Source organism: Patagioenas fasciata, chromosome 22, assembly GCF_037038585.1.
Source record: "Patagioenas fasciata isolate bPatFas1 chromosome 22, bPatFas1.hap1, whole genome shotgun sequence".
In the NCBI taxonomy this organism is placed as follows: Eukaryota; Metazoa; Chordata; class Aves; order Columbiformes; family Columbidae; genus Patagioenas; species Patagioenas fasciata.
In genome coordinates, this window is record NC_092541.1 from 6,135,590 (window position 1) to 6,159,344 (window position 23,755).

General features: G+C 50.0%; 1 gene segment (V, D, J or C); it reads left to right on the forward strand.

The window, feature by feature from the left end:
- The first annotated feature begins 6,820 nt into the window (after positions 1-6,820).
- Positions 6,821-10,567, forward strand: LOC136111728 (T cell receptor alpha variable 4-like). The segment is given in 4 exon segments: positions 6,821-6,872; positions 7,341-7,692; positions 9,156-9,180; positions 10,538-10,567. Coding segments are annotated over 4 exon segments (459 nt in total).
- Positions 10,568-23,755: the final 13,188 nt, after the last annotated feature.

The window sequence follows — 23,755 nt, forward strand, 5'->3', positions numbered from 1 at the left end:
GATTTTCCCAGCAGAAACAGGACACGGCCAGAACCCCTGGGCAACTCCACAGCAAAATAATCTCCTGGTTTGGAGGATTTGGGGGAGAGGTGTTGTTCCCAGGTAGCTGAGGAAAGAAAGGGGAGAGAAGAGAGAAACAGAAGAGACTTCTGTTCCCAAAGGAAATAACAGTGCTGCCAGACAGCTGAGGATCCCAGAGGAAGATGTGAAACCTCCATGGGGAAAGAAACCTCTGATCTCCTAAATGACTCAGAAGTGTTTGTGCGGAATTGCAGGCGATTCCAGTTGGGGCTTTGAGAATTCCACTGTGAGCTGACTGGGAACAGCCCCTTCCCAGGACTGGGGCTCTCAGAGTGCCCAGGACCCCTCATTGTGGAAATGCTGACAAAGCCTTTGGCTGAGGGAGCCACAGGTGGTGCTGCTGGAGGAGGGAGAAACCCAGAAGGAGCATTTGAGGCACAGGAAGAACAGATCAGTCGTCTTCCCCACTTCTACATTTGCTCCCCCACCAGAGTGGTTTCCGGTAGCTCTGGTATCTCGGGGCTGGGAGGTGCTTTTCTGACTCTCACTCAACAGGCAGGCTGCTCTCAGTATGCACCTCGGGTATCTCGTCCTCACTGCCTTTCTGGGGCAACTGCTGGGTAAGTCCTGGGTTTTCCTCAGCACATTCTTTCTTCTCCTGTGGAAACCCTCACCAGCCTTATCAGGTCCATATGGGAAAATAATCTTGAATTATAGGAAAACATTGGGACGCATTAGCTCACATTTGTGGTTTTACATTGGCTCTCTCCAGGTGTTTTTACTGTTCAAAAGGGGAGAGATCTCAGACCTCTTCTCCTGCTTTTCTGTTGCCTTCAATCCATCTCTCTCTGTCTCTCTGCTCAGATCCACATGCTGTCTTCATGGGAGATCTCAGCTGTCTCTACACTCTCACATTTCTCCATTTTCAACAGAAATTAGCAGATCTTGTCAAAGCTGCCCCAAGGACTATAAAGCTCTCATGAGATTGACATTAATAGGGTTTCCCATTCTGCCTCCTGGCTGGCACATCAGCCATGGCTCCCAGTTTTCTCCTTTTTGTTGTTGTCACAGCCAGGGTTCCCTTATTTCAGGCTCAGCATTCTATACACTCGGGAAGCCAGGAACCCTCTAAGAGGAGAAGTATGGAGAAGAAAGATGATGTTTTTCTACAGCTCCATGGATGTCTCAGCCTGCTGCTGGGGGGGTGCTGGTCCCCAGACATGAAGGTCAGGTATGACAGGCTGTTCCCTGGTCCTCTGGGCAGTAGGAGCAGGGACACAGAACAGCTCTCCTCAGAATCCACACTTGCCTGTGAGATCCAACCTCCTGCCCAGAACTACTGTCCACCTCCCTTTCCCCAGGCATAAGGATTTTCCTGTAGGGTAAGGGACAAGGAATCTTCGCCAGCAGGGTTTGGCACCCATTCCTGATTTGCTTCCCAGAGCCTTTCCCTGCAGAGTTCCTGACCTTCACTTTCTTCCAGGCACCATGGGGCAGGTCACTGTCACCCAGCAAGAAGAACAAGTCACAGTGAAGCAGAGAGACACCTTCCAAACAACCTGCACATACCAGACACCCAACTTTAATGGCTTGCTCTGGTACCAGCAGAGGAAAGGCCAAGCTCCCCAGCTGGTCTCATATCATGCAGGATCTGGCCTCAAGCGCAGCGACCGTTTCAGCACAACTCTGAACACCACGGGGAAATACAGCGTCCTGCAGGTGGAGGAAGTCGAGGTGTCTGACAGTGCCTTGTACCTCTGTGCTGTGCAAGACACCCTGGTGCAGGGAGCTTCCTTGGCTGTGCAAGAACCCCAGGCAGGGAGGGGATGAGTCTGTGCAAGGCTGAGCTTGTGGGATGGGGCGCTGAGCTGTGCCCTGGCAGTGCTGCTTCCTCTGTGCCCCCAGGGATCTGCAGGGGAAGATCCTCTAATATAATGTTTTCTGTCCATTCCAGACATCATTTATGCACACATGGTATTCAATATTCTCATACCACAGTAGGTGAAGGCAGTATCCTCTCCTTGTCAATGTGTGGGAAACTCCAGTTTCTGGTAAAGTGCAAGCAGCACACACATGAACATTTGTATTGACATATTAACAATTTGTTCATCTTGAGCACTGCTCATAACCACAGGAACATCTGTCCTCTGCAGCAATACCTGGTTTAGTCTTGTCTTGAGATGGAGAAACCTTAAAACTGGTTCCATTGTATTATTCCCCTCTCGATCTTCAGCCATTGCAGTTGATCTTAAGAGGTGCTGTAACTTTTCTTTCCCCTCTTGTGACAGATTCACTCCAGCCCCCGCCCAGCCAAACCAGCAGCATTTTGGCCCAGGCTCCAGAGGAGGTAGAGGCCTGAGCTGCAGCCAGGCCAATAACTCCTTTTAGGAAACCCACAAGGAAGCAGAATAGCAAACGAACACTGACAAATTGTGGGTGCACGAACCTCATACAGACCTTTCCCACTGTCTGCAATTTGACTACAAGTCAACCACTTTATTCTATAAATACGACAGCATGTGTGAGTCCACTTTGAGCTCTCTTTCCTAAATAAGTTGGTTTTACTGCTCACAGGTCAGGGGATGATCACAATTTAAATTTCTGAATAATCATTTACCTGAAGTAAATGCACACTAAATATAATGAATCATCTAGAAGTATACACTTGTGTTATTTTTTATACACTCCCTGTTTCATGTTACTTAGTAAGCTGAATTTGTTGCAGTTCTTAAGCTGTAAAGTTCTGCTTATATTTACCAACAGCAACTACAAACTACACTGAACACCTACAAGGTAAGGTCTAGTTCGCACTTTGCTGGAAAGAACAAAATTGACTGAGGAAAAAATAATGATCCCAAGGCTAACACCAAGACATTACAGACATCTGCAAAACAGGGCCTGTTTTGCCCTTCACTGAGAAGAAAAGTATTTATTCAAACAAAAGAGTGCCTGCAAGGCTATGGATCATAAGCAATATTTATAGCTAAACAAAACAAAGGCACATGTGAGATCAGTGAAAAAGATCCAATGAGAAGGAAGAAGACAAACTAAAATATTGCTCTTGGACAGAAACATGATATGAATGGTCTGTAAAGATATGAAAGTCTATGGTTTTCTATGTTCCGGTTGGAAGTCGACAAAGGTACCCAGATTGAGTCAGCCCTCCTGCTATTCTACTGCTTTTCTTAAATTAAAAAAAAAAAAAAATACATATATATATATACATATATATATATATATATATATATATATATAATTTATTTATGAGAATTTGGTTTCCTGAAAAGTTTCCTCCATGAAATGACATCAGGCCTCCCCTGAAAGTCTGGCTCCGGATGTCTAAAACACAAATGGGTATCAGGCTCCTAGAAAGAAGGGAAGCAGCATTCAGCTTGGCATATTTCCTCCATGCGGTAAATAATACAGTGAACTTGTCACCGAAATCTTTTAAGGTGCACTTTTCTTTGAGAAATCTGAACATTGCTCTGCAGTAAGCAGAGCCCTAAATAGCTCCCCCACGACATCTATCTGTTGGTATGATAATAAACCAAAACAACTACAGACAAAGAAAAGTGCAGCTCCCAGCATGAGACATCCATGGGTCTTCATTCCCCTGTTCTCCCTGGGGAGGCAGCAAAAGGCTCAGCCTCATTTCAGCAGGTGTCTCGTCCCTGCCACTGGAACAGGAGGTTGAGGGAAGGTTTCCTCTCCCTCTACTCTGCCCTGGTGGGTCCACACCTGGACTAATGTGTCCAGTTCTGGGTTCCCAGGTTTAAGAAGGACAAGGAATTACTGGAGACAGTCCAGCGGAGGGACACAAAGATGATGAGGGAGCTGGAGCATCTTTCTTATGAGGAGAGACTGTGAGAGCTGTGTCTGTTTAACCTGGAGAAAAGAAGGCTGAGAGGGGATCTTACTCATGTTTATAAATAACTCAATCTTGGGTGTCAAGGTGATTGGGCCAGGCTCTTTTCAGTGATGCCCAGTGATGAGAGGCAATGGGCAAAGACTGCAACACAGGAGGTTCCATCTAAAATTAGGAGAAACTTCTTTACTTTGAGGGTGCCAGAGCCCTGGAACAGGCTGCCCAGAGAGGTTGTGGAGTCTCCTTCTCTGGGGATATTCAAAACCTGCCTGGACACAATCCTGTGTGATCTGCTCTGGTGACCATGCTTTAGCAGGTGGGTTGGAGTAGACAATCCCTGCAACCCCAGCCATTCTGTGATTCTGTCATCATCACCCCAAGGAATCTATGTAGACATTCTGTTTTCTAGTGGGAGCTGGTCAGTTCCTTCTGCTCATATTGTGCTATGAACTGGCACTTGTGATAGCAAGTGTCCTGTGTCTGCTTGATCAGGAATGAACTTCATTGCTCTCTTTCTCTAATGGGTGTTTGGTTTTGGGTTTTTTTTTTGTTGGTTGGTTGGAGTGGTTTTTGTTTGTTTGTTTTGGTTTGGTTTTGTTTTGTTTTTGTTTTTGTTTTTCCCAGAGCACAGAAGTGGCTCCTCAAGAGAAACATCTCCATGAACAGCAGCTGCTGCAGAAACTCCACATACAGGGCCAGGCATTGTCCCTCCATCTGCTGGCTCAGGGGGGAGAGATGCAGCACAGCCTCTGCTTTACAGACAACCCCTCTCCAAGCTTCTCCTGGTCACACGTGTGACATCCCAGTGCCTTTGCCAGCCTGGGCCCCACACCCTGTCCCCTTAGGAAACACAAGGCCTACCCCAGCACAACAGCACAACCCAGAGAAAGGCTGCATTGCCATTGACCAAGAGGAGCAAATGTCACACCAACTTTGAAAAGTGTCAAGATTGTCCAAAGCAGCTGTAACATTGAGTGCCCTTGATGTGTAACCATCCTTGTCATCTTGGGAGCTGCACACCCCAGTCCCCAGGAAGCAAAGACCAGACAGCCAGTGCAGGAGCACCTGAGTTTCTAAATTTCAGATGTAACTGGTTAGGCTAGATCAAGAAAGCAAGAGCAGGGAGGCAGGAGTGAGGATGACCCAGACCACAGCCTTGGTCAGGCAGTGCTCACACCAGCAGGGTGCAGGGGTTCAGGTGCATGTGGGCAACTTTTATGATCTCATTCTCTGCTGCAGGACAAAAATGGAGGGGCACAAGCAAAGCAGGACATGGATGGGGTGTATGGAGGGCAAATTTTTGATGCAGGCAATCCATGAATGGAACAGGGGAGAGGCTGTGTTGGACATGCTACTCACAAATGAAGAAGAACAGTTGGATGATGTAGAGCTCAAGGGCAGCCTTGCCTGCACTGGCCAAAAGGCTGTGGAGCTCAAGATCCTGAGAGCACTGACCAAGACAAACAGGACGACTACTGCCCTGGACTACAGAAGAGCCCATGTCAGTCTTGTCAGGGACCTACCTGCTTGGCAGGGCGCCATGGGAAACTGCTGTAGTGCAGAGGGCACCAGGAGAGCTGGATGCCCCTCAAGAACATCCTCCTCAGAGCACAAGGATGGTCCTCTGCAATGTGGCAGCAGGGTGACACTGTGGGGTGCAGCCACAGCCCCATGGGGACATACATCCCCCAAACCCAGCAACCAACAGGCACAATCCTCCCTACTGCAAGGTGAGCAGATATGAAAGGAATATTTCCCCTACACTGGATATTAAGTCTTTCCTGCTAATGTATCATGGCCTGTGACATAACGGGGTGCTCTTGAAGCCCATCCCAAGCTTTAAGCAGTTGGTACCTTCCTGCCTGCAAGGTTAGAAAGACTTTCTGAGAAAATGTTTCCACCTCTCCCTCAGAGTTTGAGACAGCAGTGTGCTCTTGCAGTAACAGGAGCAGCTGCATCCTGAGCTGTGTTAAATACCTTCTCCATCTGGCCCATTTGAGATCATATCTGGAGTACTGCTGGCAAACTGGGCCTCCCTGCTCAAGGAAGGGTATCAACATATGGAAGTGAGTTCAACAAGGCCACTGTACATGTTAAGCAGCTGATGAACATGACATGCAAGGAGAGCATGAGAGAAGTGGGTCTGTTCATCTTAGACAAGAGATATCTCAGGAGAATTTCTTTCTTTCTACAACTATTTATTCAGAGGAACACAAGACGATGGACCACGTCTCCAGAAGTGCCCAGAAGACAGAGGGAAAGTGCCCACGACTTTTTGCAATTTCCATCCTGAGAGGTGCTCAAGAATGGACTGAATGTGACTGTGAGGAACACGATCTAATGGGATCCGTTCTGAGTAGAGTGATGATGTAGACGCCCCCTGCAGGCCCCTTCTCACCTACATTCTGACTCGATGATTCTACCGTCCCCTGCCCACCCTGTCCCCTGCATGCCCATGGGCACATTTGTCCTCACACGCATCCTAATACAAACCAACGTTCAGGCATGGTGCTGGGACTACTCAGAAGCAGCTGAAGGGAGGCTCTCAGCCTCCTCAGTGTCAACTGCAGGAAACCAGTGGCTGCTGTTTCCAGCCCCTCAGCCCAGAGACAGCTCTGGGAAGCTGGTTCATCTCCTGGGTCAGGGCTGCAGCTGTGCCGGGTTCTTCACGCTGGAGGAGAAGAAGAGTCCATTTCCCAGGGGCCAAAGTTGCGGCCGTGCACAGCCCCGGAGTCCTGTGAGCCCGGGCGACACAGCGAGCGGCGCCGCCGCAGGACTCAGGCCCGGGGCGGAGCTGGTGGCGAGAGGAGGGGCGGAGAGAGAGGAGGAGAGGAGAGGGGGAGGAGGTTGAGGGAGAGGAGGAGGCGGTGGCACGGCCGGAGCAGAGAGCCGGGGCTGGCGGGGGCAGCGAAGCACGGCCGGAGGAGCGGCGGGATGCGGCGGTGCCGGGGCGCAGGGCTGGCGGGACTGGCCGCGGTGCTCCTGGGTGCGTGGGGATGGCGGGGCTGGATGGGGGCCGGGGCTGAGCCTGGGGTGTCTCCTGCGGGTCCCTCGATTCTGTCGTCCGATCTGGCTTCCTCACGTATCTCTGGCTCCGAACCTGCCTCCCGTTCATCCCCCATTTTCTGATAAAACTCATCGCTGCGTTCTTGGTTCAACCCTGCCTGTTTCTTTACTCTGTGGTACCTATATCAACCATGCAGCCATTCCTTACTATTTTATTTCTCATTCCTTTGTGTTCCCTTTTTTTCCTCAGTGTTGCCACCCATAATTCATGCATTCATCACTCCATCGACTATTAATGGACACTTCCATTACTGCACATACTGACAACTTCTGGAAATTTTTCTCCTTGTGATCTGTATGTTCCTCACTGCTTCTGCGGGATTTCTGGGAAACAGCGGGCAGGGCTGTGCAGTTTACCAGGTCTATTTCTTATTTTTCTCCCCGGCAGTGGCTTCGGGAAGAGCCCAGGTGCAGCAGGAGCCGTCGGCAGAGACCTCCGAGGGCACCGGCATCAGCATCAAGTGCTCACACCCCAACATACAATCATACGACTTTATCTTCTGGTACCGTCTTCTCCCGGGCCGAGGTCCCGAACTCCTCGGGAGCGGCCATAAAGGAATTAAAGTTCTGTCGGACCCTCCGGGGCGGCTGTCGGTGGCGGCAGACCGCCGGTCCAGCGCCCTGTGGCTCTCCCGGCCCCGGCGCGGGGACGCGGCGGTGTATTACTGCGCCGTGGGAGACACGGGGAGAGGAGCCGGGGCTGCGGCCGCGCACAAACCGCCGCGGACGGAGCCGGGCGGGTGTGGCGGGGGCGGAGGGACAGCCCCAGTCGAGCCCGCCAGGGGGCGCTGCCGCTCTGCCTGCCGGGGCTGCTTTTCCTTGTCTCTGCTCCTTTCCCTGAACATTCTTGTCCTGCACACTCCTCAAATAATTTTCACTGCATCCCCTAAGAAGTCTGATTTCCTGTAGTCAGAAACGTCCCTCAGTTTATGTGACTGTCACAGAGGCACCACAAAGGCAGTTTTAGGTGGATAAGTTCCAAAACAGACTTTCTTCTAGCTGGAAAAGTGTAGCAAATAAACCGACAAGGAACAGGGTTTATACACGTAGTGAGTACTCCGACAATATAAAATACAGGTTTGGATATCAGTTGAAGAGATTATTGGGGTACAACAACATAAGAATAATGAGGATCCACAATGCGTACGCACACACTCACAAGAAACAAAACCAGAGCCCTCTGACTCCAGGTTATCCACAAGAAATAATCACTCGCCTGGGTTAGACAAGGGTTTATACTTCCCTGGTTAGGCAAGGACTCACACTTTCCTGGTTTGGGTAAGCACTCATTCAAGGATATATCCAGTAAATATCCACTCACCCAAACGAGGTGAGGTGAGGTGCTCTCAATCCCGGATAACCTCCTTAGACAACGTACCAGTCTAAGGGGAGGGCTCCAGTTCACAGACCTGCTGCTCCAAGAAGAACACTCCAAGGGGGTCTTCAGTGGGGAAATGGTCAAATACGGGTGTGGGCATTAGAATGTAGACCAGAAGCTTCACAGCTACTCTGGGCTCCTTTGTTAAGGACCCAGTCAACTGACTCAGGGTCCCACCGCTCCTGCCCCACCAGCTGGTAGAGGTGAAGTCACCCTGTCCCAGGCTAGGGACTATCAGCACATTGGTACCACCCTAGGTGTGTATGTAGGTCAGGAAAAGCAGGGCACAAAAGGTGCTACCCCTTTGAAGGCTCCAGATCTCAGGGGGATGTGCAACTCTCACAATTATGATCACCTCACCCTTATGGGAGGTGTCATCCCCACACAAGGGGATGATTGCAATACCCTAAGGGTTAGTGAGAAGATCATGATAAAGAGGCTTGGGCTGGATGTCCTCCTGCCAAATAGAAGCCATGTGTCTGACTCTGGGTAGTAGTGTTTGCAGCTGGTACTGTTCTCAGAGACATTTTGCCTTGTCCATGGCCTTGGAGAAGGGGACAGTGAACCCCTGTGGGGAGAGGGACTCATGCTGACTCCTGCTTCCAGGTACCTTGGTCTGTGCCTCGTTCTGCCTCCTACCGAGCGACAAGGAGGACATAGGTGGTCTTTCTCCCCCTTAATATATTGAAAGACCACAATGAGGTCTCTCTGCAGCCTTCTCTTCAGCTTTTCTCCATCAGACAGCTATTCCAGTACTTGAATTTTTTTGTGGCCATCCCCTGGAGGGCCTACTCTAACAGATCCATGTCTTTCTTTATTGGGAAGCCCAGAACTGGTCGAAGTCCTCCAGGTAGGATGTCACGAGAGCCAAGGACAGGGGAGAATCACTTCCCTTCACCCGCTGGCTGCACTTCTTTTGATGCAGCCAAGGATACAATTGGCTTTCTGCGCTACAAGCACACATTGCTGGCGCATGTCCAAGTTGTCACCCACCAGTGTCACCAAGTCCTTCTCCGGAGGGCTGCTCTCAATCCCTTCATTCTCCAACCTGTATTGATACTGGAAATTTCCCCCACCCAGGTACAGGACCTTGCACTTTGCCTTGCTAAACCTCATGAGCCCCCTTAAGCTCTCTTTTTCTTATCTTGTGATCCCTTCCTGGAACATCACCCCAGGCCCTTTGCTCATCAACTGTGTCCACCAATCAGGGTCTCACAGCTGTGGGACCTTAAACCCTGTCAACAGCTCCAGTTCCACAGCCAATTTTTGACCTGTGTTATCAAATCCCTTCTCACACCAGCAGGACTAAGGACAACACCACCTAGACCCCCACACCCTTGATTAGCTTTCTGCAGAGCTCTGTAATCACTTTTGGTATTGTCCAGGTTTCCCCAAATAATATCATTCATGCCCACACATAATAACAGCAGGGGGTAACAGTCAGAGAGCCAGGTGAGGTTAGGCAGTTCCTCCACATCATCCCAGACATGAGCCCCTGGCAGGTAGTAAACCTCTCTAGATGATAGGCCAGGTTGGCAGATTGGTGTCTCTGTCCCCTGCAGCACAAAGTCATCCACAAGGATCACTCACCGCTTCCTCCTGGTAGCCATGCGTGGTTTAGGGTCAGGTGGACCAGTTGCTTTGCTTCAAGGCACATCTGGCACCTCTTTAATGTTGAAGGCAGTGAACCTATTCTGTAAGTGTAAGCCCTTGGTTGGGGCAGGACCCCCACTTGGTCCCAGAAGTGACCAGCTTCCATCTTGAAATTGCTCCCTGGGAATCTACTTTTGAGGGCTTTGGAATCCACAAGTGGTGGTTGTTTTTAAGAACTACCTTTAAAAAGCACAGGAGCAGGCAATTCCATTGTGTCCTAACTTAAGAAAGCAGGGCAGAAGACCAGCTTGGTTGAACAGGAAACTCCTTGTAGAACTCAAGAGAAAAAAGAAATCGTGCAGTCCCTGTGTTTCACAGGAAGATTACAGAGCTGTGGTTGACATATCCAGGGAGAAGACAGGAAAAGCCAGAGCTCAATTAGAGTTGAAATTGGTCCTGTTGTTTCAGGCAACAAGAAAGACTTTTTTAAGTACAGTAGTAACAATACAAAGTTTAAAGGAAACATTGGACCGATCCTTGTTGAAGATGGCCACTTGACTGATGGGGTGAAGTAAAAGTGGAATCATTCAATGCTTTTTTGCCTCTGTCTTTAGTACTATATGTTGCCCATGCTCATCAAGTAATGGGCCAAAGTTATTTTTTGTTTGCCTTTAACTTATTTTTAAAAACCCTTTTTACTGCCCCTCACAGTGCTGAAGAGCAGTTCCTGGTCCTGAAGATCATTGTCCCTGTGTTACCATCTGATCCAGCACTCACTTCCACAGAACCTGGCCTGGGGATAGGTGTCCCCAGTCCTCACCCCATGCAGGAATCACTCTGTCTTCTGCCTCGGTCCTGTGGCATGTGGGGTCTGTGTCAGGGCAAACCCAGCACCACAGAGTCTGCAGTTGTGGGAAGGCCTTGGCCAGTCTGTGGAGAGCAGCCGTTCTGCACAGAGCACAAGGGCCGCTTCAGCCTCAGAGCCCTGGGAATGCTGAAGGACTTGGGTTCCTGAGAGAAAGCACCTCAAGTTGTGCCCTGTGTTTGGGCTGATGTGTGCCCTGTGCATTCAGGGACAGCTCACAGATCCTGCTGAGTGTAGAATCAAATCCCTCTGTCACTGCTGTGTCCCACTGAAGCTGGGAGATTCTACTCTCATACAGAACCTTTCTGGGCCAGAGCTGGGTTGTGACACTTGTGGGACTGTAGAGTTCCTGGGCCTCAGAAAAGTTGTGCTTGAGGAAGTGCTGTGGTTTAACTCCAGCCAGTAACAAAGCACCACACAACCACCTGCTCGCTCTTCCCGTAGTGGGATGGGGGGAGAATCAGAAGACAAGGCAGCACTAAGCAGTTGTTGCAAGTTTGGGCATCAGTCACTGTCCTGGGACTGCCTTCACCCACAGAGATGATGGGATCACAGGGACAGGGGACTCCCATGTGTGGCCTGCTGCAGCTGATACCTGAACTGACTTGTCAACACTTCAGCCCTACATAAGTTGGTGTAGTCATTACCACTTAAAAGAATGTATCAGTCAGCAATTGCTAACCTTTAGATGTGTAAACCCTCTCAGATTAAGGTCAATCTGTTCCTCTAACAAAGGAAAGAGTGACTTAAAAAACACCTAATCAGAAACTACAGTGACCTTGCAGCTTTAGACATTCTGGAGCTTGCACAATTAACTGAGTCTTCTTTCAATGTATATCTTGAGACTGTTAGATAAAGTGTCCTTTACCTGAACGTTGCTCATTGTATACTAAAATGGTTATGTAACAAATATGGAAATGTGTAACTAGTTGGCTCTTAAGGACTACCCTGAAAGTGTGGATACATTGTTAAGATTTTAAATGTAATAACTGTTATTTTTCTCTCTGTCATACTGGATTTATTCTGGTATCTGGATTTGTGCAACTCTGTAATAAACAATATCTCAACTCTGTGCATAGAATCTGGTTCAGCTGTGCCCCGGGAAACAACCCTGGTTTTGGGAAAATATCAGCAACCTGTGGGCCATGCCAGATGCTCTGCTGAAGGGTGATGCACCTGCATGGGGATGCTGTCCCTGCTGTCCATGTACAGACGTGCTGGTCTTGGTTCCTGATTGGGTGATGGGTGGAAAGGACACATGGAGTATAGACGGGGGGCCATCCCCAAGGCTATTTACCCTTTCCCAATTCCAGCCATCCTTTGCCAGTTTCTTCTTCTGAGCCACCTTGCCCAGCACAGCTGTGCCCAAAGCAAGAGAAGTGCTCTTCCCCAAGAGTCTCTGGGACTGCTGACCTCCCTGGGGCCTCCCACATGCCCACAGATCCTCTCTGGAAGACAGAAATTGTCAGCATTCCTGTTCATATGACATTCTCCAGTGTCAATGGGGTATTTCTTCGCAAAATTGCAACAAGGCAAGGACTGGTGCCCATTGGCTATGCAGTAATCAGGGTTGTCTTCCTCACTTTCAAGAGGCAGTGCCAGGAAAAGGAGCCACTGTAATGTGTCCCACATTCCAGTGCTTCTAGGAGTGACGAATTATGTATGCTTCCACCCAATCCATAGAATCATAGAATGTCCTGTGTTGGAAGGGACCCTCAAAGATCATCGAGTCCAACTCCTGTTCCTGCATATGACAACCCCATAGTTCTCACCATGAGTCTGAGGGGGTTGTCCAGTCTCTTCTTGAACACTGTCAGGCTTTTGGCTGTGATACCTCCCTGGGGAGCCTGTTCCAGAGCTCCACCACTCCCTGCATGAAGAACCTTTTCCTAATGCCCAACCTAAACTTCCTCTGGCACATCTTCTTGCCATTCCCTTGGGTTCTGTCATTGGCCACCAGAGAGAAGAGATCAATGTCTGCCCCTAGTCTTCCCCTTGTGAGGAAGTTGTAGACCATGATGCGATCTGCCTTCAGTGTCTTCTTCTCCAGACTCAACAGACATAGTGAATTTAGCCACTCCTCACAGAGCTTCCACTCAAAACCCTTCAGCAACTTCAAGACCATCCTCTGGACACTCTCCAGAAGCTTTATATCTTTTTCAAACTCTGGCTCCCAGACCTGCACACAGTATTTCCACAAAGCAATGGCTTTCTATCTCCACAGGCAGTATGCAGGTGGAAAGACAACCTATGGGACACAGGCAGGCTTGCAGAATTCTTTAATGAGTCTAAAGAGGGAAATAAGGTCACTCCAGCTGGAGGCCCCAGTATGCCCAGGAGCAGGAGCAGCCAAGAATCTGTTCCCCTTTTCCTGTACAGCTGTTCCAAAAGAGGGGACAGCTTAGCAGCTCACTCCAGGTTGCATTCTGGGGTCCTCACAGCAGGATTTGAGGGGAGCACAAAACAGAGAGAAAAAAAGAGTGAGTGGAAGAGAGAAAAAATACACATTTTCATGTGTTCCGAAAGGCACCTTTCAGCCTGCCCTTGAAGGACAAGCCAGAGGTGACCTGAAAACAACATCTGGAAACAATGGCATGAAGTTTGATTGTCTGTCCGGCACCATGATCTGAGTTCCTAGGGGTCCGTAGCCAAGGTCGTTGCCAGCATCTTTAACACGGGGGGCATCTGCTGCTGCTGGAAATGCAGGAGAGGTCACAGCAGCCAGAGTTGATGGGCACTCCATCACAGCTGAGGATTCTGCCAACAGCAGCAGAGGTGGAGGAGCCCACAACGGTGTTCTGTGGGAAGGAGCTGAGGATGGGGCCAGGCAGGGTCACCACCACAGGGGCGGGCTGGATGACGATGGTGGAGCTCTGGCACTGCCTGACACAGGGCTCATTGCAGCTGTTGGCCAGTGGGGTGGGGCCACAGGGCTGGCAAGACTGGCACTGGTCATAGCAGGACATGTCTTGAGTCTGGAGCTGCACCTGGAGAGGGGGCAGGGAGGAAGCAAAACATGAGAATGAGTGAGGAGCAGCTCGGCCCCACACCATGGGGGACCCAAAGAACATGAACAGACAGGAGGCGGAGGCTGTGAAAAGACTTATGAGGGCTTCTTAGCTTTGTTGAGCCAGGTCTAAAAGGAATCATCAACTCCCATGCAATTACTGGTTAGTCCCTGAGTCCAGAAGCCACCTCACTACAGTCCCAGCCTCCCTCCATGTCTAGCCTTCTCCCCAGTTCCCTCTCTCATAACAAGCTGCCCCATGATCTGGCACAGAACAAAGCTGCTGTCAGCTAAGAGGTCCCTTGAGGTGAGACCTCCTTTTAGGGAAAGCAGAGAAAGAGAAGAGGCTTCAAACTCACCTGATTCCCGAGAAGAGGGAGGCAAGAGAAGTGGATGAGAGAGTGAGGAGCTGGGCTGGCTTTTATCATGCACCCTTACTGCCCCAGGCTGACAGAGGCATGCCTTGCAGAGGTGATTAATCACTGACAAGCTCATCCTGAATGCAAAACATCCCAGCTAATGCTATGGGCTATGTTTTGGCTTCTTCAGCTGCTGTCTTTCCATTTCCTGCTGTATGCCAAGCACATTCCCTAGTGAAGGCATTTTTGTGTGACCGGATGAAAGGCTCAAGCACTTCCCATGCAAAACACACCATTGTGGGCAGAGGACTCAGCTCCCATGATGGAAGAGTCTAGTAACGGACACCTGACATATACTCTAAGGGTAACACACGTACACACACATATCTAGACATGTAGTCATCTACAGTTAATTGAGAAGCCTCAGGACACCCAATGTGGAGTTGTCTACGCTGTGCACAGTCACCACACATGTGCTGGAATTGGAAGACTCACCTTCTGCAAGTCCTGTTTCAAAGGGTTCGGTGTGGTTGAGGGAAGACTGGTCTGTGCCCAGCCTGAGCCCATTCACCGTCATGAAAGTCCTTTTCCTTCTGCCTGTCTGTTCCTGAGTACCGTGGACATGGATATGGGCTGTAACCATGGGATGGAACTGCTTGTAGGCTCTGGTAGGACAGCCTGTAGGTTCGTTTCTCATCGTATGATGAAGTAAGCCATGCCAACAGCAGGTGTACAGGCTTAACCATGACCTTGTGCCAGCTGGAGTGAAACCACAATTGATAATTGCAGGATCTGTCTCCAGAAAGATTATTTGTTCCGTTTACAGTGCACGACAGCTTTGGGACGGGATAAGTCCTGTATGTGAGCTGATGTCTCTTCTCAGACTGCGGAAAGAGTCCGTAGAGTCTATTAAGAGTGAGTTCAGAGGAGGCCGCGAAAATGATCAGAGGGTTGGAACACCTCTCCTATGAAGAAAGTCTGAGAGAGGTGGAGTTGTTCAGCCTGAAGTGGAGAAGGCTCTAGGGAGACCTCATTTCACTCATTCAATACCTAAAGGGGGATTATAAGAAAGACAAAGAAATATATTTTACAAGGTCCTCTAATGAAAGAAGGAGAAGCTATGGTTGTGTTCTGGTTTTGTTAAAAAACAAGTGTCTGTTTTAGTGAATTTGCCTGTCAGTTAAAGCTTCATGTCAGCTGCATTTTCCTGGACAACCAGATACATGCTTTGGCAAACATAGCAATGGAATGCAAACTTATTGATAGGCACAGATGGACATCTTGCGGGAGGGGCTACAAGAAACCGGTGACCAAGAAACTGACCAACTGTGTATAACATTCCATTCACACGAATACTTCATGTAAAAGTGGGAGATCACAAGAATCTCGTCCCTTTCTTCCCTTTTCCTTATGTCCAACATTAGGAGAGGACCTTGCTAGTCGTCCCTGTGAACTGAAGCCTAGTGAGAGACTGAATCCAGCTCCGATTGGCTACAGAGTCCATCCAGGAGTTCGGGTGCCAGCTCTGCAGTTGCTGGGACTTTGAAGATTGGTTATGCATATTTTGTATTTCTTTTCTCTATTCTTATTAGTAGTATTAGGAAAACATTTTGAATTTTTCCAACTCTCTTCCCTCTGTCCTTCTTTCTCTCCTGATCACCTGTCCTGAGTGGGAAGAGGGGAGAGGGAGGGGCAAGAGAAGGGGGAAAGTGGGGGAGAGGGGGTTAACAGTGCATCTGCCACGGTTTTATTGTCACCCCACAATCAAAACCCTCAACAGGTTGTAAGCTGTAAAAAGTAGATTTAGATTGGACATAAGGGTGACAATTTTTCCAATGAGGGTGGTGAGACACTGGAAGGGGTTGCCCAGAGATATTGTAGATGCCCCATCTCTGGAAGTGTTCCAGGTCAGGTTAGATGGGGCTTTAAGCAACCTGATCCAATGAGAGATGTCTCTGGCCATGGCAGTGGAATTGAACCAGATGGTCTTTCAGTGTCCATTCCAATGCAAATGATTCTATGATTCTACGAATTATGCTGGTAACAAAGGTTGGTTTGTGAGGCCCTTCCCTCCAGGCCACTGAGTCTGGGCTGAAAGAACCTTCACATAAGGATGTCTCCAGAATCTGAGTTGGTCCCACAGGGTTAGAAGGACATGTCCCCTGAAGGGATCTTGATCCATTTTGCTCATAATCCCTTAATCGCTTTTATTTAGTAAGACACAAAGCAAGGCACAGAAGTCATAAAAGAACCCTTCTCCCTTAAGAGCTAATTTGGGCAGCCTGCATGGCAGCAGTGGGATGTGGAATGGTGAGGCAAGAGAGTCTTTGCAAACACCTGCTAAATGAGGGAGAAGGAGATTAAAGTAGGTCTGGAGGGGAACACCTACCAGAGACTAAAGAAGAGATGTCAGAAGGAGTAGAAGTGGTATGCAGGGGGGACAGGACGTCGGGGAGGTTCTCACACTTCCCCTGTGGCCCAGTGCAATGACAACATTGGAGTTCTGGCACTGCCTGACACAGGACTGTTGGCCAGTGGGATTGGGCTGCAGGTCTGGCAGGGCAGGCACTGGTCATAGCAAGATATTTCTTGGGACCAGAAATGCACGTGGGAGAGAATCAGGGGCAAATGGGTGAAGTGAGGAGTAACCTCGTTTCCTTGTCACAAAAAGCCAAGGCCAATCCTGAGTGGGGAGCTGGAATCTGTGCCCAGAGCCTCATCCTCTTCCTTGCACTAGGGGCAGGCAGGCACAGGGAGGATCTCTCCAAATGAGAAAAAGCAACATCTCCTCAACCATGTACTCTCTAAGGAGACCTTCTCCCCACTTCCTTCTCCGACGGCAAGAAACTCCAGAGGGAAGTAGAGGACAAACCCAATATGAGATGAGCTTTCCATCGAGGAGAGATCACACTATGAAAGAGGAGGAGAAGGGGCTTCAGATTCAGCTGGTGTCCAAGCAGAAGAAGGCAAGAGAAGTGGATGAGGGAGCAAGGACTTGGCTTTGATTTGTATCACTGCCTCCTTTTCATTTCCAGGCGTGTGCCATGTCTGCTCCTCAATAAAAGCTTCTTCTGATCAGCTGAAAGCCCAAGGGTTACCATGAATGAGGATGTGCCACATCCATCTCTTTCCTTCATTCTTCAGCTCTACCTCGATGGTTACTTCTTGTTTCCTCCCCAGATGTGTGCATTGTGCTACTGGTTTTGACCCCATCACGCTTAACACTGCTCTAGGGAAAAAATAATTTCCACGTTTCTGTCTGTGTAGTCTGTGAGTACAGAATCAATGCCATGGGCTTTCCTTGGACCTTGTCCTTCCCCAGAATGCTCTAACCCTGCTGCAATTTTCCCCAGGCGTCCTCAGCAGATTCCATGGTTGGTTGTTTTCCTGTGTATGTTCTTGTCATGTGTGCTGTTGTGAGCTGTTATGTTTGTGTGAATTCACGTGAGAGCACTAATTTGTGCATGATTACATGCTGATGTGCATCAGCTTGTGAGTGAGTGTCCTTGTGTGTCACTAATCACAAGGGAATGTGCTGCTGGCAACCGAGAAACTCTCTACTGCTCTCTCCATGAGCACCAGAGAACAACAGGTTCCCAGGGTCAGAAGGAGCCTGAGTGCAGGTCAGTGGTGACTGCACCAGCCTGCTGGAGATCTGTCCAGGGAAGAGGCAATGAAATGAAATCCCTGTCTCCTGAGCCCTCATGCCCACCCAATGTTCTCATTCCCTTGCTGCTCATTTCAGATCCCAACAAGGATGGTTTCACTCCAGCTTGAATCCTTACTTTACTGCATTGTGACAAAACTGGGAGTGTCTCAGCATGGCCAGCAGTCCCTCCTCCCCATTTCTGCAGGCCAAGACACAGCTGCTCTCCCCAGAGCAAGAGAGTTCAGAAGGAGGGGGTTTGCTTTATGGGTAAGAAGAAAGGCTGAGAGATCCTGCTGACCATGTGCTGGCCAACACTGAGTGGATCTACTTCCGATACTATATCAATGGTGTCTGGGGTGTGGCAGAGCCCCCCCTCCTCTCTAAGCCCAGGACAAATGTCCTTGTGAGCCCATTGACCAGGTGTTGTGTCAGGCAGGGGCTGAGTCCTCACCTTGAACAGGTATTGAGTGGAAGGAACATGGAGCCTGAGGTTGCTGTGCTCTGAGTGAAAGAACATTTACAAAGCAATGAAGTCAGCACATGCGGCAAGTTTAGAAATGACACCCAAGTGCAGGGAACAGGCAGTACAGGGATCTCTCTTAGCCAAATTGTTACCAGCAAGTCCAGGAACTGCATGTTCAAAGGAAAAAGATGGACTACACTGTGGAAGTCCTCTGCAACAGAAGTACAAGCAGTGCTCTGGAACATGGGGAGACCTACTTAAGCAACAAGCTAAAAGAAACAAATGAGAATAGGAAAGAATTTCTCTGAGACCTTCTGTAATCTTCATCCTGGAGGAGCCAGAAAACCAGTGGCTGCTGTTTCCAGCCCCTGAGCTCTGGGACAGCTCTGGGAAGCTGGTCCATCTCCTGTGTTAGGGCATTGCAGCTGCCCAAGGCTGCAACTGGTGCTTTGCGGGCTTCTTCATGCTGGAGAAGGGGTAGAGTCCATTTTCCAGGAGCTAAAGTTGTGGTGTGCAGAGCCCCGGAGCCCTGTGAGCCCGGGCAACACCCCAAGCGGCGCCGGAGCTGGTAGAGAGGAGATAGGGGAGAAGGAGAGGGGAGAAGGAGAGGGGAGAAGGAGAGGGAGAGGGAGAGGGAGAGGGAGGGGAGGGGAGGGGAGGGGAGGGGAGGGGAGGGGAGGGGAGGGGAGGGGAGGAGAGGAGAGGAGAAGAGAGGAGAGCAGAGGAGAGGAGAGGAGAGGAGAGGAGAGGAGAGGAGAGGAGAGGAGAGGAGAGGAGGGGAGAGGAGAGGAGAGGAGGGGAGAGGAGGGGAGAGGAGGGGAGAGGAGGGGAGAGGAGGGGAGAGGAGGGGAGAGGAGGGGAGAGGAGAGGAGAGGAGAGGAGAGGAGAGGAGAGGAGAGGAGAGGAGAGGAGAGGAGAGGAGAGGAGAGGAGAGGAGAGGAGGGGAGAGGAGGGGAGAGGAGGGGAGAGGAGGGGAGAGGAGGGGAGAGGAGGGGAGAGGAGGGGAGAGGAGAGGAGAGGAGAGGAGAGGAGAGGAGAGGAGAGGAGAGGAGAGGAGAGGAGAGGAGAGGAGAGGAGAGGAGAGGAGAGGAGAGGAGAGAGGAAAAGACAGTGCGGCCGGATCAGGGAGCCGGGGCTGGCAGGGGCAGTGAGACGCAGGCGGCGGAGCGGCGGGATGGGGCGGTGCCGGGGTACAGGACTGGCGGGACCGGCTGCGGTGCTGCTGGGTGCGCAGGGCTGGCGGGGCTACGTGGGGGACGGGGCTGCGTAGGGACTGTGCTGGGTCTGGGGTGGACCAGCAGTTCCCTCGATGCTGTCGTCTCCTCTGGCTTCCTTTTGGATCTCTGCCCCGAACCAACCCCCACTTCGTCGGATATTTCCTCGGAAAAATCATCGCTCTTTTCTTTGTCCAATCCTCCCTGTTTCCTTTCTTGCCTCTGTGTCTCTCCCTAGAACTCACGCAGTCATCCCTTCCCCTTCCCCTTCCCCTTCCCCTTCCCCTTCCCCTTCCCCTTCCCCTTCCCCTTCCCCTTCCCCTTCCCCTTCCCCTTCCCCTTCCCCTTCCCCGTTATTAGTCTTTTATTCCCCTTACTTAAGTGATTTCACCCTTCCACCTTTCGTTCATGCATTCATCTCTCCACCAAATGTTATGGACACTACCCTTACTCGTGTGTGCACATCTTCTAGAAACCCTTCCCATCAGCTCTTTTAGTTCCTGCGGGATTTTTTCCAGGAGACAGCAAGCAGGGCTTCGGGGATTTGAGGAGTTTTAAGGTTCTGAGGATTTTTTCTTCTTTTTCTCTCCGGCAGTGGCTTCGGGAAGAGCCCAGGTGCAGTAGGAGCCGTCAGCAGAGGTCTCCGAGGGCACCGGCATCAGCATCAACTGCTCACACCCCGACATACAGACCAGTAATTTCATCCTGTGTTACCGTCTCCTCCCGGGCCGAGGTCCGGACCTCCTCGGGAGCAGTTTTAAAGGCTCCAAAGCGCTGTCGGAGCCGCCGGGCCGGCTGTCGGTGGCGGCAGACCGCCGGTCCAGTGCCCTGTGGCTCTCCCGGCCCCGGCGCGGGGACGCGGCGGTGTATTACTGCGCCGTGGGAGACACGGGGAGAGGAGCCGGGGCTGCGGCCGGGCACGAACCGCCGCGGGTGGGGCCGGGCGGGTGTGGCGGGGGCGGGGGACAGTCCCAGCCGGACCCGCCATGGGGCGATGCCGCTCTGGCCGCCTCGTCCCGCCTGGCCCCGGGGAAGTTTCGCCGCCCGATCGGCAGCGGGATCGCGTCGGCACCAGCCGCACTCCCTCCGGGATGCCTGCAGAAATAACGGTCGCCGTATCATTACCGTGTGAAGGTAGCACAATCCATTGTCCCGTAATTCGATATTTGCATGAATGGCTAAATGAGCTCTTAACTGTTTCTTAGAGATCATCAGTGAAATTGTACTTCTTGTGAAAAAGCAGGAATAAACACAGAAGATGAGAAGGCCCTGTGGAACTTAAAAACCAGTGGCCAACACACAATGAAGTTAATCCTGTCGGGCTCACTGCCCATCTAATCACTGGCCCACATTTTTTGTTTGGGGTGACTTTGGAAAAAACAGACCTTCCAAACATAAGAACACAACTCTTAACCAAGAGCAACCCCTCAGCATTCTAATAGCATCCAGACACAAAATAATTGATCAATAGACTAAGCTTCCCCAGGGAGAACAATGCAATCCTCTCCAAGAGTCCATATTGGTGAGGGGGTTTGCAACATCAGTTATGAATCAAGACATCATAATGGTACAGCTGTTATTAAGGTTTCATGAAAGCGCTGGAAGTGTGAGGCCAGTACTACAAGCATGCCTCCTCTCTAAGTAATGACTTCAATCAAATTACCAAAAGACCACCCACAACTACCCTTGTCCTAGAAAAGGACCACTAGCATGGCAGAGTTTGGTAAATCTTCTCCCTCACTCTTCTCACTTACCTGCGAATGAACCTCCTACCCTAATTTACTCTACCATATCCGTGTCATACACCATACCAATCCTAATCGCTGTAGTGTTCTTATCACTAGTGCAATGGAGGGACCTAAGCTACATGCAAGCCTGAAAAGTCCAAACATTGTAGGCCCTTTGGGCTACTACAACCAGTAGCAGACAGAGTAGAGCTATTTCTTAAAGACTTCATTAGAACTCCCATACTAGCACCCAAATATCTGAATTCTCCTTTCCCTTCCCTTCTCTTATTGACCTAAATCTAGGGCTCCTCTTCCTCCCAGCTCTGTCAAATTAAGCACTGTACTCAACCTTATGGTCCAGCTGGGCCTCAAACTCAAAATATGCTTTAGCTGGAGCACTATGAGCAGTGGTACAAACCATTTCTTACGAAGCACCACTAGCCATTATTCCCCTATCCACAATCACACTGAGCAAAACCTACACCCTAAGTGCCATTAACCAAGAGCCATTATACCTCATTTTCTCCTCCAGACCACTTAAAATAATATGATACATATCCAGGCTTATTGAAACAAACTGCTCTTCATTCAACCTTACCCAAGGGGAATCCCAACTTGTCTCAGACTTCAATGTAGAATACACTGCACGACCATTCATTTGATTCATCCTAGCTGACTATTCAAACATCATACTGATAAATGCTTTAACTACCTTGCTATTTCTCCACCCATGCTGACTTGGTCAACATTCAGAGTTCTTTCCAAGATATGATTCTAAAAGAGGAGCCACTGCTGAGTGTTCCAGCCTCCCATTCCTCTGTCAATGGAGAAGGATCTCCTTGTGCCCTCACCCCCTTCCACCCCAGGGTAACACCTGTCCTGGTTTAACCCGAGCTAGAAACACAACCGCAATAGCCACTCACTCACTGATCCCCACCCCCCAAACAGAGGAGAAAATCAAAAGGGAAAGGAGAAACTTGGACTGAGATAAATACAGCTTATATGAAATAACACAATAATAATACACTACCAAAAAAAAAATAATAATAGAAATAGAGAACAAAACAATGCAATTCCTCACAAATTCTGTCCACACCAAGCAACCACTCCCAGAAAACAGCACCTGGTCCCAAAGACAATCCCAGAGCGATAAAAGAGGGGAAAAAAAAAAAAAAAAAAAGAGGCAAAAATGTCCAGAGGCCTCTGCAAATGTGCAGGATGGCATAAGGTCAAACTAACAAAACTAAGGAAGAGAACCCCTCCAGGTCTGACAAAAAGTGCAAAGCAAGAAGAATGCGAGAGAGACCAGAAGATCCAAACTCCCTTTAAATATGAAGCATGAAACTAATGGGATGAAAAACTCTTTTTGATCAGTCTGGATGTCAGTTAAGGTCTGCCCCATCAGTGCCCCCTTTCTCAATGCCCCACACGTGTGGGTAGAGCTCAGAATATCCTTGACTCTCAGACAAGAACAATTAAAAACATAGACTCTGTCCCGGGGTGTTATTCCTTGTTCTCAAACTAAGTCTGAATAATGACCACGCTGGCTATGAAAAAGAAAGGTTTCTAACTGCATTAAGAAAATTAACTCATTTTCAGTCAAACCAGCACATACCCTTCTCCTTTGGTAGCTTGGGGAGTGTCCACAGAGGGAATGACCACATGGAGACCAGGCTTGAATGCAGCAGAACTTTAATGAGTCAAAAGAGGCAAACAAAGTCACTGCAAGTGGAGGACAGCAGTGCAGGAATCCCCAGAGGAATCCACAAGTCTGCAGTCCGTGGTCATGAAGAAGTTTGTGCATGATGTTCATCTGCCTGCTCAATAGAGGAAGATGGGACAGATGATTCCCACCAGAAGGGCCCTGGGGGAGACTCGTTGCCACGGGAAATCCAAAGCAATCAACAAAAAAAGGAAAGAAATGCAAAGCCATCCAGCTGTACTGAAAACGTAACCAAAATCTAGATCCTTGGCCCAACACCATGTTTTGAGTTGCTCAATGTGTCTCCCTTGGGCTTTGCTGGCAACTTTAACAGTGGAGGTACCTTCTGCCAAAGTAGCGGCTGGAAATGCCATCAGAGGTCACAGCACCCAGAGTTGATGGGCACTCCATCACAGCTGAGGATTCTGCCAACAGCAGCAGAAGCGGAGGAGCCCACAACGGTGTTCTGTGGGAAGGAGCTGAGGATGGGGCCAGGCAGGGTCACCACCACAGGGGCCGGCTGGATGACGATGGTAGAGTCCTGACACAGGGCTCATTGCAGCTGTTGGCCAGTGGGGTTGGGCCGCAGGGCTGGCAGGGCAGGCACTGATTGTAGCAGGACATGTCCTGAGGGTGGAGATGAAGCTGTGAGAGAGGGCAGGGAGAAAGCAGAGCATAGAAGTGTGTAAGAAGCAGCTTGGTTACCCTGTGGCAAAGAAGCCAAGGCCACTTCTGAGTGGGGAGCTGGCAGATGTGCCAGGAGACACAAAATCTGCATTGCCCTACAAGGAGCAGCCTCACACAAGGAGTCCCTCTCCTAGTGTGTAAACCAAAAGACCCCTCTGC